This window comes from Ranitomeya variabilis, chromosome 6 (assembly GCF_051348905.1).
Source record: "Ranitomeya variabilis isolate aRanVar5 chromosome 6, aRanVar5.hap1, whole genome shotgun sequence".
In the NCBI taxonomy this organism is placed as follows: domain Eukaryota; kingdom Metazoa; phylum Chordata; class Amphibia; order Anura; family Dendrobatidae; genus Ranitomeya; species Ranitomeya variabilis.
This window is the reverse complement of record NC_135237.1, coordinates 159,151,176-159,167,638: the sequence shown is the minus strand read 5'-3', so window position 1 is coordinate 159,167,638 and position 16,463 is coordinate 159,151,176. Positions and strand designations below refer to the sequence as shown.

General features: G+C 46.6%; 1 protein-coding gene across 4 annotated transcripts; it reads right to left on the bottom strand.

Moving 5' to 3' along the window:
• Positions 1-2,796: 2,796 nt before the first annotated feature.
• C6H7orf25 (chromosome 6 C7orf25 homolog) lies at positions 2,797-11,295 on the bottom strand. Of its 4 annotated transcripts, none has more exons than XM_077269173.1 (2): positions 11,100-11,295; positions 2,797-4,240 (listed from the first exon to the last, which is right to left on the bottom strand). In XM_077269173.1, exon 2 carries the CDS (start codon positions 4,222-4,224, stop codon positions 2,953-2,955), a length of 1,272 nt encoding a protein of 423 aa, XP_077125288.1. In that variant the 5' UTR covers positions 4,225-4,240; positions 11,100-11,295; the 3' UTR covers positions 2,797-2,952. The 4 variants fall into 4 exon arrangements, with proteins under 4 accessions (XP_077125288.1, XP_077125290.1, XP_077125289.1 ...); XM_077269175.1 differs by having other exon boundaries at positions 11,088-11,265; XM_077269174.1 differs by having other exon boundaries at positions 10,719-11,105.
• Between the last annotated feature and the right edge of the window lie 5,168 nt (positions 11,296-16,463).

Below are 16,463 nucleotides of genomic sequence, written 5' to 3'. Positions count from 1 at the left end.
GGCGACGCAGCGGCGACGCATGCGTCATGCGCCCCTATACTTAACATGGGGGACGCATGCGTTTTTTTGTGTTGCGTTGTGCGACACTTGCGTCTTTTTTGCCGCAAGCGTCGGACCAAGAAAACGCAGCAAGTTGCATTTTTCTTGCGTCCGATTTTCGGCAAAAACCGACGCATGCGTCGCAAAACGCAGCGTTTTTGCGTGCGTTTTGCCGCGTTTTTGCGTGCGTTGTGCGTTGCGTCGCCGACGCAGCGGCGCACAACGCTAGTGTGAACTTAGCCTTAGTAACTATACAGAATGCAGCGTATGTGCCACCTGCTGGCTATGTATTAAAATACACACAGGAGTCTAAAACCACACTGCATGTCACACTATAAAATAAACATAGCAAGGCTATGAGCAAAAGTGGCATTTTTTGCAGCGCGTCTTCTTGGAAAGAAGCTGTGTTTTACAGTAGCACCAATAGCTATGAGATTTCAGAAAGATCATGCCCACTCCGCTTTTTTTCCAACTGAATGAGAACTACAACATTTTTTAAAGTCTGCAGCCTTAATTCTTTCAGCCTTTTATGTAGCATTTTTTCACCCATCACAAATCTACAGCTTTATCGTGCCTTGTGAAGTTACCTTTTCACGAAGATTAATCATAAGCATTTTAGAGGAAATCTTAGTCTGATAAAAATTTGATTGAAGCAATAGGACCTTAGGTTAAACACACTTTGACATGGAAAATATTTTTACATATCATAGTACTTAAAGTGGTTGTCCACCAACTTAACATGGGTGGTCCATCCTTGGGATAGGTCATCAATGTCTGATAGGTGGGGGTGCAACATCCTGCACCCCCCGCTGATCAACCGTCATGTGTCAGCAGTGGCCAGAAGTGCTCACTCAAGGAGCTGCTCCATCTACTGATAGCGGCCACGACCAGGTACTGCTATCCTCCCCCTATTGATTTAAATTGAGCTACCCCATCGATTAGACATTGATGATCTATCTTAAAGATATGTAATCAATGTTATAGTGGATAACCTCTTTAATTTGAAGTTTCACACTCATCTTCAGTCTTTTTCAGACACTCCTTAGTTTACAAGCAGCTTAGTTTGTCCCATTCAGTAATACGTACCGGTACTTGATGCGAGGTATGAGTGTCCAGCTGTCTTCACCAGCCCTCATGCATCAGTACAGCTTCATTTCTGTTTTGCCATCACCTTCTACATCCCATGAAGGATCCCCTGATGCTGAGGAGTGTGTCATTTCCCACCTAGCCAGTATGTAATGCAGCAGTCTCCGATTTTCTATCCACAAAGCATGGGAGCTGTCCCCCCCGACTTGTACCACCTCCTGCACTTCTCTGCCAGCATTTCAAATTTGGCAGATTTGCAGCAGAAACACTTTTGCTGTTGAAAACTTTGAGGTGTAAGGGTAGGGCAGGGTGGTAGTGGTGGCTGAGGACTTCTGCTCCATCACACCCTGGCACCCCCTCACATACACCCCACGACTCCCAGTCAACATACCTGCTGCTCCTTTAGTAAGTGTACCTGTGTCTCCAGGTCCAACTACTTCAGAGTCTCCTCTCTTCAGTCGGTTTCACACAAACAGATACACAGTACATTGCAACTTTCAACTGAACAACTTTACTGACTTCAGGACACAGCACATCCATTTCTGTTACAGCATTAATACCATGTTCTAAGCGGTACAGGTCTTCCTCTTTCCCTGCACTATTCTTCCTGTCACACAGCACGTACCCGGGTCATACCGTACCGCACGGTTTCTCAGAGTCTTCCCTGTTCAGCTCTATCACGGTCAGGCGTCCTGTAATGTTTTGCCCGAGACACAAGACCTTGCGATGTCGCCCTCCTGCTTCTTCATCGCTCCCCGGCATCGGCGCTCCTGCGCAGGGCATGCTTCTCTGCCCTGTTGAGGGCAAAGTAAAGTACTGCAGTGCACAGGCGCTGAGAAAGGTCAGAGAGGACAAGCGCCATCACTTTTCAGCTTGTGCTCTATATATTAGAGCCTGTGTCAGCAGTCTTCCCTGATTATCAGAGAGCAACACAATAATGCACTGAAAATAGGTGATGGGAACAGCTCCTCTTCATCTTCCTGGAGGTGGCACGAAAACAACACAAACCCATACAAATCAATTTTTTTTGTTTAGGTTCCTGATGAAAAGTCAGCAATTTTTATACTGTGCGTCAATGTTTTAGTTTTCGATATCTCTGCATGCAGAAAAGGAATGGAATCCTACACCATTACCTTCCAGAGTAAGAAAATCTGTTCTGCTCCAGTGATGCCCATCTAATTACCCAGCCCATTACAGCAACAGTACTGCAATGAGAGCTCGGTTTTGATGGGCACTTGATAACACATCCTTTATTTTACTCACTTAAATTACATCATTAATTCCACAGCGCTTTACAGACATTATCAGCACTGTTCCCATTGGAGCTCAAACACTAATTTACCTATAAGTAGGTCTTTGGAGTATGGGAGGAAACCCACGCAGACACATGGAGAACATACCTAATCCTTGCAAATATCGTCCTTGCTTGGATTTGAACCCAGGACCCCAATGTTGCATTGCTGCAGTGCTAACCACTGAGCCACAGTGCTGCCCACTTGGGAATAATTCAGTGAAAGTTGGTTGAAAGCAGTGATCTTGAAAATCAGAAAAAAAGTAGTGAAATTTCTCACACAGTGTATAAACAAGCGCCCTTTGATTGTAAACAAGAACATTGACAAAACACAGCACTTCCCTTTAAGAAATGTAAACTACTCAGAGGCCAAGTGTGGCTAAAGTGAATAGCTTCAAGTCTTTATTGAACATGTTTCTGCATATTACATGCTTAGGAAGCTACATTATGGGATGCATTAAACAGAACATTAGGAATTTCCTCTGATGAAAAAGAAAAGGGGCTAATGAGATCCTGACATACAACTTTGCCTGAGGTCAGTGGAGGTCAGAAGCCACGTGATTCTTTGGTATAGGAGTGGCAGAAGACTCTTTGCTCTCAGTAAGTGCACGAGGTTGGTGAATGAACACACTAAATTTAACACCCTGGTTATTGGCTGCTCTTACAAAGCCACTATTAGCAGTCATTGTGATCGCACGTAAAGTGTCCCCAGTCCCAAATATGGAGACTGAACGGCTGTTAACTTTGGAGCTAGCAGCAAGTTTTAAGGCACGCTGAGAAGGTTGATCAGGGACTATGTTAATTCTCTGTATGAGTGATGCAGCTCGTTCTCTCTCATGTACTCCACCTAAAGTCTCCAATATGGACTGGAAGTCTTTCACAGCACATTCACAGGCAAAAAGCTCCTTGCCCTCCAGGAAGGGGTCCAGCAAAGGTAACACTTTTTCTTGTCTTTCCTGAGCTGCCTGCTCTGTCAATACCTTCTCTTTAAAGATAAAATGACAGCCCCCGTGGCTAAGAGCAGATACGTAGGTAATTAATGTTGTGATGTCTAAGTTCACCCGGTTGCAGACTTCAACCTTAATCTCTCTAGGGAAAGCCACACTGGCAACTATATTTGCTCTATCTACCTTGCCAATATGCAGAAGCTCAGAGTCATCATCATCCTCCCCATCTGATTCACTACAGCTTAGATCATTTTCTTCTTGCGCAATCCCGAGAGCGACAGCGACAATATCTCCACGTACAGATATTCCCATCTCTTTTAGCTTCTCAGCCATAGGTTTGGAGACACTGTTATAAAAGGCAAATATGATATGAGGACTGCTATATTGCACAGGTTGCTGGCAGCTCGCTTGTAGGTAATCCTCTGCCTGTTCAATGATGCTTTTATCGCCATATTGGCCACATCCAATCCATATATTATGAAGAGCCTCTGCCTTTCTCCCTATGGCTTTAACCCATGTGTGCCCACCGTTGGCAACCACATCAACAACTAGTGTTTGCTTCTCTCCAAACTGGTCACTGTAGCTGAAAACATGGAGAACACTGACCACATCTTCTAGACTCTCGGCTGACTCGATAATGGCTTGTAGATGAGTGAGATTAGTGCTCTTTAAGTGAGACTCCTTAATGGCTACTTTCCCAGTCTCCACTTTTTGCAAGAACCTCAGTTCAGCCCTTAGCTTGCTGCATAGTTTTGCTCCACCTTCTACACCTCCAGCGCGAGATTTAGAGAGGACTTCCGCTCTTGTTATTAGTTCTTTGGCAACTGCAATACGATCGCAGAGCATTGAATCCACGGACATGTTGGCAGCATTATTCCTTAAAAGAATAAAAAGAACAGATGTTAAAAAAAAAAATAATAATAATTACAAAACATAACACGAAAAACACAAAATATAAAGCCCAAAATGCTGTGCATGGAGACATTTCAGTATTTGCTATAGATTTTATAGTATCAGACTCTTTGTGTTTTTTACTGTCTTTTAATCAATGCTCATGAATGCGCCAAAATCAAAGCCAGAAGGTCGTCTCAGTGCTGGTGTTGCTTGGTCGATAGGGAAGATAAAAAGCTGTATACAACTCAACTTTGTCCCCTGCTCACTTTGATCACAGAAAAAGCAAGGGACAATGATGTGAGCTGTCTTAAGCACCCGGCACCTGAGGACAGCGCAAACTACGCCAGATTTTCTCAGGTGCCGGTACGTGGGATACTGATGCAGCACACGGTTGCCATACTTATGAAATACATGGAAATTGATATCTAAGGTACTGGTTTTCCCAGTACCGGAAATATCAGGACGTGTGAAAGGGCCCTAAAACTGTAAGCATTGATTGAAGGCAACTCCCGTATGTGACAGCCAGGCCATACTCCCCAGATCAACAAGATTACATCAGTTGTGATGAAGGAAGTAGCACCTGTTTATTTTTACATACCGTAATTAAAAAGCACGGTGGCTCCGTGGTTAGTACTGTTTACAGCACTGGCGTCTTGGTTTCAAATCCCCCCAAAGACAACATCTGCAAGGATTTTGTATGTTCTCCCCATGTTTGCGCGATTTTCCTCCGGGTTCACCGGTTTTCTCCCACACTGCAAAGACTGATAGGGGATGTAGATTGTGAGCCCCAATGGGGAGTGTTGATGATGTCTGTAAAGTGCGATGGAATTAATGGTGCTATGTAAGCAGAGCATGATAAGAACCAGACCCCTCAGTTGTAGGAATTTTATATGGAATTTCGTGACAATGCAGAAGTATTGTTTTTTTTAAAAGTGCAGACACAATGGCAGGATATATCCTATGGTGTGCAGGCTACGGCTTTGGCAATGACAGCTGAACCTATGTGCACCTTTTCTATAGCACATTATCTGCTAATCCAGACTTAGCTTATAAAATATGTGAATATAGTACGACATACATGCAAGTTTTTGAAAGAAAAGCAGATAGTATGGTGATGATTGTGCTAGTGACATTTGAGACAGTTAGGCTTCTTTCAGACTTCCGTCGGTACGCGGCCGTCGCCAAGCGTCGGCACGACGTACCGACGGATGTTGAAGTTTTTTAGCACAACGTGGGCAGCGGACGCAGTGTTTCAACGCGTCCGCTGCCCATTGTGAAGTCCCAGGGAGATGGGCGTGGAGTTCCGGCCGCGCCTGCGCAGTTTAAAATGCAGGACCCGACGTACGAAAAAACGTTCCCTTGAACGTTTTTTCGATACGACGGCCCGCCAAATACCGACGCATCCAGTGTACGATGTATGGAAAGTGTGTCCATACGTCACGATGCGTCGGTAATACAAGTCTATGTGCAAAAAACGCATCCTTCGGGCAACTTTGCAGGATGAATTTTTTGGTTTTTTTGTGTTTTACACAGAACGACGCATTGCGACGTCTTGTAAAAGATGAAAGTGTGAAAGTAGCCTAAGAGGAGATGTCTACACCTGGATGATGGCATCATGTCCTGTCTTATAATTGCAACTGTATTATAGAAGGCTTTTCCATGGTCATAAAAATTTGTTCAGTGAGAGACTACAAAATATCAAAAGGCAATCAGTATCTGTTACATGCACAGGCGCTAGCAGCAGGTAATCATTTATCTGCAGAGATGATGTCCTGTAGACCCACATAAGGGTACCGTCTCACATTGGCACTTTGGTCGCTACGACGGCACGATCCGTGACGTTCCAGCGATATAGTTACGATCTCGCTGTGTCTGACATGCTACTGCGATCAGGGACCCCGCTGAGAATCGTACGTCGTAGCAGATCGTTTGAAACTTTATTTCGTCGCTGGATCACATGTGTGTGATGCCGATGCAGCGATGTCTTCACTGGTAACCAGGGTAAATATCGGGTTACTAAGCGCAGGGCCGCGCTTAGTAACCCGATGTTTACCCTGGTTACCATTGTAAATGTAAAAAAAAAAAACCACATACTCACATTCCGGTGTCTGTCACGTCCCCGGGCGTCCGCTTCCCTGCACTCCTCCTGCATCCTGTGTCAGCGCCGGCCGGCCGTACATCAGAGCACAGCGGTGACGTCACCGCTCTGCTTTACGGCCGCGCTTACACAGGATGCAGGAGGAGTACAGGGAAGCGGACGCCCGGGGACGTGACAGGCACCGGAATGTGAGTATGTGGTTTTTTTTTTTTACATTTACAATGGTAACCAGGGTAAACATCGGGTTACTAAGCGCGGCCCTGCGCTTAGTAACCCGATGTTTACCCTGGTTACCAGGGGACTTCGGCATCGTTGGTCGCTGGAGAGCTGTCTGTGTGACAGCTCTCCAGCGACCACACAAGAACTTTCCAACGATCACGGCCAGGTCGTATCGCTGGTCGTGATCGTTGGAAAGTTGCTGAGTGTGACGGTACCCTAATTGTAACAACCAATCACTGGCCCCAGTGTGTACACACAAGGCTGGTTGCAGCAGTCAAATGAGTAGACAAGGATCTAGATCTGGGGATAGTGACAGTGAATGCAAGTGCAGAGCTTGGGTTTTCTCATTTTCTCTACACAATTTTAGGAATAAAAAAAAAAAAAAAACCCTTGAAAGGATTGTCAAGTACAAATTGGTATATCTGCAGTCGCATGAATCCCCCAAGCGCACACGCTTTGTGCTGTGGCGATTCGGCAGTTTCTGAGAAAAGACCGGAGGGTATGTATGGGGCACAGCCACTTGTATGGTGCACTTGTATACAAGAGTATGGAGCAAGGCAGTGCCAACTGGACAGGTTCTCGCCAGGAGTAAGTATGAGGCCAGCGTCACACTCAGCGTAGGGAAATACGGTCCGCATTTTACGGCAGTAATACGCAGTAATTTTCCCAAAACACTGTTCCGTATTCAATGCGAGGATGCGATTTTTATGGACAAATGTATCCGTATGGCGATTTTTTTGCGCAGGCTTGCAAAATGGACAAATCATGGATCCATCGGCTAAAATATTCCTAAAAACACTAATATATATCTATATCTCTCATATATACACACACACACACACATACATATATACTCGAGTATAAGCTGAGATTTTGGGGCTGAAATTGCCCCTCTCGGCTTATACTCGAGTCATGATCGGCGGTGGGGTCGGCGGATGAGGGGGAGAGAGGACTGTCGCATGCTCACCTAGTCCCGGCGCTCCCCCTTCCCGTCCCATGGTCTTCGGTGCCGCAGATCGTCTCCTGTTCAGCGGTCACGTGGGACCGCTCATTAAAGTTATGAATATGGACTCCACTCCCATAGGGGTGGAGCCGCATATTCATTCCTCTAATGACGGTAACGGTGACCGCTGACAGAGGAAGAGGCTGCGGCTTCCGGAGACCAGCTGTCCGGGATAAGGAGCCAGGGACGCCAGGAGCAGGTAAGTATCTCATAGTTACCTGTCCACGTTCCACACGCCGGGCGCCGCTCCGTCTTCCCGTCCTCTTGCTCTGACTGTTCAGGTCAGAGGGCGCGATGACATACTAGTGTGCGCGCTGCCCTCTGCCTGAAAAGTCAGTGCGGAGAGACGCCGAGACGGGACGCTGAGGAGCTGCGGGCAGCAAGAGAGGTGAGTATGTCATTTTTTTTTTTTTTATTGCAGCAGCAGCAGCATTATACTGAACGGTGCAGAGCATTATATATGGCACAGCTTTATGTGGAGCATCTATGGGACCATAATGAACGGTGCAGAGCATTATATATGGCACAGCTTTATGTGGAGCATCTATGGGACCATAATGAACGGTGCCGAGCATTATATATGGCACAGCTTTATGTGGAGCATCTATGGGACCATAATGAACGGTGCCGAGCATTATATATGGCACAGCTTTATGTGGAGCATCTAAGGGACCATAATGAACGGTGCAGAGCATTATATATGGCACAGCTTTATGTGGAGCATCTATGGGACCATCATGAACGGTGCAGAGCATTATATATGGCACAGCTTTATGTGGAGCATCTATGGGACCATAATGAAAGGTGCAGAGCATTATATATGGCACAGCTTTAAGTGGAGCATCTATGGGACCATAATGAACGGTGCAGAGCATTATATATGTGGCACAGCTTTATATGGAGCATCTATGGGGCCATAATGAATGGTATGGAGCATCTATTTTTATTTTTGAAATTCACCGGTAGCTGCTGCATTTTCCACCCTAGGCTTATACTCGAGTCAATAAGTTTTCCCAGTTTTTTGTGGCAAAATTAGGGGGGTCGGCTTATACTCGGGTCGGCTTATACTCGAGTATATACGGTATTTTTCTTTTTTTTTTTTCTTTTTCCAGCGCAAGATAGTGTAGAAGCCGGTAATTCAATTGCCAGCTTTTGCTATCTCCTTCCCAAACCCGACATGATATGAGACATGGTTTACATGCAGTAAACCATCTCATATCCTTTTATTATTACATATTCCTCTTTACTAATGTAACAAGTGTCTGTGTGTAAAATTTTGAAGCTCTAGCTATTAAAGGGTTAAATCCCGGAAAAAATTGGCGTGGGCTCCCGCGCAATTTTCTCCACCAGAGTGGGAAAGCCAGTGACTGAGGGCAGATATTAATAGCCTAGGGAGGTACCATGGTAAAAGGACCCCCATTATTAACCTGGCTTAATGTCACCCTACAATAGCAAGGTGACATTAACCCTTCATTACCCCATATCCCACCGCTACAAGGGAGTGGAAAGAGAGAGGCTAAGTGCCAGAATAGGCGCATCTTCCAGATGTGCCTTTTCTGGGGTGGCTGGGGGCAGATGTTTGTAGCCGGGGGGGTCCTATAACCATGGCAATTGAATTACCGGCTATTCTGATATAGATAGATATATATCTTACTGATATATATCTTACTGATATATATGGTACCGTATGCAATCCGTATTTTCTGCGCCTCTCATACGTCCGTAAAACACGCCAGTGTGACGCCGGCCTAACTCGTACATACCCTCTGGTCCCAGCTCAGAAACTGGCAAATCCCAGCAGCGCACAATGCTTATGCTGGGGGGGGGGGGGGGATTCATAAGTCTGTGACGATTTGGACTGGACAACTGCATTAAAGGCAACCTGTCATGTTCCCCATGTGTTCAACCTAGCACCATTTGTATATGTATTACTAAAACCCCTGCGTAACCAGCCCTTCATAATGTTAGTCACTTAAAAGGGAATCTGTCACCCCAAAAATCGTATCTGAGCTAAGCCCACCGGCATCAGGGGCTTATCTACAGAATTCTGTAATGCTGTAGATAAGCCCCCGATGTAACCTGAAAGAAATAAAGGTTATATTATACTCACCCAGGGGCGGTCCCCAATGCGGTCCGGGTCCAGCGTCTCCCATCTTCATATGATGTTGTCCTCTTCTTGTCTTCTTGCAGTGGCTCTGGCACAGGCGTACTTTGTCTGCCCTGTTGAGGGCAGAGCAAAGTACTGCAGTACGCAGGTGCTGGGCCTCTCTGACCTTTCCCTCATCAGGGCAGACAAAGTACGCCTGCGCCGGAGCCGCTGCAAGAAGACAAGAAGAGGACGTCATCGTAAGAAGATGGGAGGCGTTGGACCACGACGGGACCGCCCCTGGGTGAGTATAAGATAACCTTTATTTCTCATCTTTCAGGTTATATTTGGGGGCTTATCTACAGAATGCTGTAGATAAGCCTCTGATGCCGGTGGGCTTAGCTCAGATACGATTTTTGAGGTGACAGATTCCCTTTAAATCCAGGCTTAAAAATATATATTTATATGTTCCATTTTTCTTATGCTAAATAGGACTGACTAGTCGATGGGGTGTTATTTTCCCTACACTAGTTGACCATCTGTGCATGTAATAACGCCCCTGTGGGCATAATGTGACTTGCAAAAGCAATGTCATTTCCATGTCCCTGCACATCTCGCGCATGCATTTGGCTCTATTCATCAGCATCATTGTGACATGGAAGTGCAGAACATGAGTGGAAGTGCAGAACATGAGTGGAAGTGCAGAACATGAGTGGAAGTGCAGAACATGAGTGGAAGTGCAGAACATGAGTGGAAGTGCAGAACATGAGTGGAAGTGCAGAACATGAGTGGAAGTGCAGAACATGAGTGGAAGTGCAGAACATGAGTGGAAGTGCAGAACATGAGTGGAAGTGCAGAACATGGCTGATGTACATCTTGCGCAGTGCGCCTTTGAAGCCGAGAAATGTACACACCGCTTCTGAGGCACAATGACGCTGCCGAATAGATCCGAAAACATGAGCGAGATCTGCAAGGAGCTGGAAATAACGCATGCTCTTACAAATCATGTTATCACAATGTATAAAAAATAGAGGAAGGTAAGAATTGGCACTCACCATTCCTTAAAAATAGCCCTTTATTCCATGGCAAGGGACACAGCGTGGTGTACAGGGAGAGTGGAGGACGATGGCTTTTTTAGTGTCATACCAAAGCTTCTATGGGTCCAGGCGAGCGCCTCTTCTTTCATTTCTGATATATATATATATAGGAAGCACCGCACCACTATCTACCATATGGTGTTCACACAAGGTTTTGCATTAGTGATAATTGCTGTCTGGTGCGGTATCACTACTTATGGGAGAGGAAATAACTAGGAAGTCAGCACAGCCCCAACTCCGCCACACTGCACTTATACCGGCGGCGGCGCCTCTTCCTCACATACGGGCCCATACGGGCTCGGTACAGCCCGGGATAACTGCTCTCACCTCTGCACTTACCATTACACGTACAAACAGCAGCACTGCAACATCCGGGTCACACAGCCGGCCAATGAGACCTACTGCGCAAGCGCCTCCACCGCGCTGCCTGTCGGGAGAGGTATTACCAGGGCGGAGTTCACTACAGAGCAGAGTGTGCGGTGACTGCGTGCTCAGCAGTAGATGCGCCCCCTGCCGGTCTGATATGTATGAGCACGTCATAAAAAGGGCGGGAACTCGTGTCAAGCAGGCTTAAGTGCAGCGCCCCGTCAGCTGTGATAGTTCGGCGGCTCTCTTCCTGGCTTGTAAATACACAGTATATTACGTGGATGAATTCATCCACCAGGCTCTTCACACTGCTATTAAAGGGAACCTGTCACCCCCCCCCCCCCCCCCCAGGCGTTTGTAACTAAAAGAGCCACCTTGTGCAGCAGTAATACTACTGCATTCTGACAAGGTGGCTATTTTAGTTCGGGTCCCTGGCACTGCTGAAAGAACCGCTTTTGAAATTTGTCGCTCATACCGTGAGCTCATACCACACTGCCTCCTCTTCCTTCATTAGCGTCCCCAGTTACATGGCTAATGCTGGGCTCACATTACGTTTACAGCAGCCCGTTCAACACATACGGTAACGGGCTGCTGTAAACGTAAGTGCCGGTATGGAAGCACGCTAGCACAGATAGAGCTAGCAGATGCTCTATCTGCGCTGGCAGTGATGGACCCGGAAACACTGCAGCCCGCGTCTCAGGGTCCGTCACTCAATGACGGCACACCCATTGTGGGCATGCGCTAGCGATGCGTCCGACATTGGAGTCAATGGCGGCGTTAAACAGACTACGTTACACTGCGTTATGCCGCAGTGTAACGTAGTCCGTCTAATGGACGCCAGCAACACAGTGTGAACCCAGCCTTACCCTCTTTTGCGGTTTCAGCAAGGGTCATGCAATATCAGTATATTAACCCCTTCACCCCCGGAGCAGTTTTCGCTTTTCGCTCCCCTCCTTCCCAGAGCCATAACTTTTTTTATTTTTCCATCAATATGGCCATGTGAGGGCTTATTTTTTGCGGGCCGAGATGTACTTTTGAACGATACCATTGGTTTTACAATGCCGTGTAACAGAAAACGGGAAAAAAATTCCAAGTGCGATGAAATTGCAAAAAAAAAAGTGCAATCTCACACTTGTTTTTTTGGCTTTTTTTGCTAGGTTCACCAAATGCTCAAACTAACCAGCCATTATGATTTTCCAGGTCATTACGAGTTCATAGACACCAAACATGTCTAGCTTCTCTTTTATCTAAGTAGTAAAAAAAAATGTCAGTTTGCTAAAAAAAAAATTGGTCCATTTTCCGATGTCCGTAGCGTCTCCAATTTTCGTGATCTGGGGTCGGGTGAGGGCTTATTTTTTGCGTGCCGAGCTGGCGTTTTTAATAATACCATTTTGGTGCAGATACGTTCTTTTGATCGCCCATTATTGCTTTTTAATGCAATGTTGCTGCTACCAAAATAATTTTGGCATTTTGATTTTTTTTTCTCGCTACGCCATTTAGCGATCAGGTTAATCCTTTGTTTTTATTGATAGATCGGGCGATTCTGTACGTGGCGATACCAAATATGTTTAGGTTTGATTTTTTTTATTATTGTTTTATTTTGATTGAGGCGAATGGGGGGTGATTTGAACTTTTATATATTTTTTATTTTTTTATATTTTTAAACACTTTTTTTTTAATTTTGGCATGCTTCAATAGCCTCCATAGGAGGCTAGAAGCATGCACTATATGATCGCCTCTGATACATAGAGGTGAAGCACAGATCACCTCTATGTAGCAGAAATGCAGGGTTGCTTTGAACGCCGACCACAGGGTGGCACTCAAAGCAATCGGCCATCAACAACCATAGAGGTCTCAAGGAGACCTCTGGTTGTTATGGCAATGCACTGATTACCCCCGATCATGTGACGGGGGTCAGCGGTGCTAGCACTTCTGGCCTCGCGGCCGCGAGCGCAAGTTAAATGCCGCTGTCAGCGTTTGACAGCGGCGTTTAACTAGTTAATGGGTGCAGGCGGATCGCGATTCCGCTTGCGCTCATTGCACGCACATGTCAGCTGTACAAAACAGCTCACATGTCGCGGCTTTGAGGTGGGCTCACCGCCGGAGCCCACCTCAAAGCGGGGGTTCTGCCAGCTGACGTAGTATTCCGTCAGCTGGCAGAAAGGAATTATATTTTTTTTCTCTTTGTTCCACAGCACTGTCGGGAGCCTGCAGCTGAGTTGAACCCTTCTGAGGCGATCCCTCAGGAGTCCGCCACCGAGGGACACTTCAACAGTCCCGGCCCCTCAGCACCTTCCCACTCTGCACCTTCCCAGCCTTCCAACCCATCTGATCCCTCGGTCCCATCCACCAGCACTGGAGCATCCTCGCCAGTTCCATTGCATGAATCTGCTGGTGAGGATATAGCTCTTCCTGTACCCCACCCCTCTGCTGCTGCCACCTCTGGTACACCTGTGGCTTCGGGGCACCAGCGGCAGAGGGGTCAGGTACAGAGCTATGCGCCCGGGTTCTTGCACCTGAAGGCATCCTTCCAGAACTGTCTCAAAGTTTTGTCCGAGCAAATGGCTGCAGGTTTCAATTTAATAAATAAAAGCATACTAGAGTTGCATACACTTCTGCTAACGATGCATTCAGAGGCAAGTCAGTCACTGAACCACACTTTTTTCCCGGTCGGTACTCGAGCAAATGGAGAAGCTATCTACTGATCAGCAGATGCTAGTAATGGAAGCCTGCCAGTCTACTCTAGCACTCATTGTCTCCAAAGCCACCGCACTTGCCACCTTTCCTGCACCTGCTCCCCCTTCAGCCACTGTCCCTCACTACAGCCACTACCATCCTCCTGCCCCATACCAGCAATCTGCCCGTGCCCCGTCCCACCAACCTCACCATTACCCACATCGTGCCCGTACCCCGTCCCACCATCCAGACCACTACCAGCATCCTGCCCATGCCCCTTCCAACCATCCAGACCAGTATGAACATCCCTCCCCATACCAGTTCCCAACATCTTCTGCGCCTCCTCTCCCTGCCCACTACCACCAGCCTCCTTCACCCGTCATGTCCCAACCCCCTTCTCCACCCATCACCGCTTCTGCCTCCCTATCCTCCCAAACCATCAGCTACACCCCTCCATCATAACAAATTCCTAACCCAACTCCCAGTTTCCTGTCCACCCGTTCACTTGCTTTCTCCACCCCTTCACCACTGCCTATTGATCCTTCACCACCACCACCACATTCCTCTCTCCACACTCCCACTGTCGAAGAGTCCCTATCCGACAGCCCCACCAGCACTATCTACACCCCGACTTATTCAAACCTCGAAGTTTTTGGCGCAGCCAAATAAAGTTTATTTTTGTGTGGCCAAAGAGAAGTTTATTTTTGTTTTGTTAAAAAAATTGTAATGAAACTGTTTTTAAAGCAAATTTGTATTTTCTTTATAAGGTATAGTTAACACTTGGGTTAAACAAGGTTTATTGGTTAGAGGTAAAATACTTTGGGTAGAACCCAAACAGGTACACAACTTGGGTAAAAGAAGGTAGTATACTTTCCGTAGAACCCAAACAGGTACACAACTTGGGTACAATATGGTAAAATACGGTTACAAGGTGAAAGACAAATTGTTCAAACTCTCTCATCCTGCCAGTCTATTCTTCCTTCCGGTGACAAAGTATTCTGCGAATTGGTCCCTAATTTGGGAAACTCACAGAACTTCTACTATATAATTGTCTAAGGGTCACTTCCGCCTGTCTGTCACAGATATTCATTGGTCGCGGCCTCTGTCTGTCATGGAAATCCAAGTCGTTGATAGGTCGTGGCAAAACGCCCACGACCATTGCCACGACCAATTAGCGACGGGCACAGTCCTGCGGCAAAATGGCCACTCTTTCCTCCCCGCAGTCAGTGCCCGCTCCATACTCCCCTCCAGTCAGCCCTCACACAGGGTTAATGCCAGCGGTACCGGAGCACGGTGTAACGCACTCTGGTTATGCAGCTATTAACCCTGTGTGACCAACTTTTTACTATTGATGCTGCATATGCAGCATCAATAGTAAAAAGATCTAATGTTACAAATAAGAATAATAAAAAAAAAGGTTATTATTACCCTCCGACGTCGCCCGCTGTCCTCGGCAGTGCAAGCGGCAGGTTCCAGTGCCAAGGATGCTATGCGAGAAGGACCTTCCATGACGTCATGGTCATGTGACCGCGATGTCATCACAGGTCCTGCGCTCATACCAACCCTGGGACCGGAACCTGCCGCACACAGGCGCCAGGACTTCAAGGGGCCTTCGGAAGGTGAGTATATCTTTATTTTTTATTTTAAATCTTTTTTAACCACGCATATAGTGCCCACATTGCTATATACTACGTGGGCTGTGTTACATACTGTGTGGGCTCTGTTATATACTACATCTCTGTGCTATATACTAACGTGGCTGTTATATACTGCGTGGCTGCTGTATACTGCGTGGGCTGTTATATATTACGTGGCCAGTGTTATATACTGCGGAGGCTGTGGTATATACTGCGTGGCTGCTATGTACTGCGTGGGCTGTGCCTAGGCTGTTATATATTAGGTGGCCAGTGTTATATACTGCGGGGGCTGTGCTATATACTGCGTGGCTGCTATGTACTGCGTGGGCTGTGCTATATATTACGTGGACAGTGTTATATACTGTGGGGGCTGTGTTATATACTGTGGGGGCTGTGCTATATACTACGTGGCCAGTGTTATATACTGCGGTGGCTGTGCTATATACTGCGTGGCTGCTATATACTGCATGGGCTGTGCTATATATTACGTGGCCACTGTTATATACTGCGTGGCCTGTATTAACGCAGCGGGTATTCTACAATATGTATGTATGTATATAGCAGCCACATAGTATATAGCACAGGCCACGTAGTATTTGTCTGCTATATACTTCATGGCTCCTATATACTACGTGGCCTGTGCTATATACTATGTGGCTGCTATATCCATACATACATATTCTAAAATACCCGATGCATTAGAATCGGGCCTCCATCTAGTGTTGTTATAATCAGCCAAGGTGGTTTCTTCAGAGTGGTCCTCAATGGAAATCTGTTCCTTGGATATCACATAATTATGCAGGACAACACAAGCTTTCACCACCGTGTCTGTCTTCAAGTTTATAGATGTCAGTAGAACTCTCCATTTGGATTGGTGGCCCTGAGGTTTGAGGCAGTGGTCTTGGGGGCGGAATTGATAGGTGTTTCCATACAAATGACGCCCCATTGCAGACAGTTTGAAAACTTGGGAATCATTTGAGCGGCCATACGCCCCAATATCCACCGCTACAAATTTGTACTCGTT

Excerpts from the sequence above, each read along its gene's own strand:
- C6H7orf25 (XM_077269173.1), bottom strand. The coding sequence starts at position 4,224 with ATGTCCGTGGATTCAATGCTCTGCGATCGTATTGCAGTTGCCAAAGAA.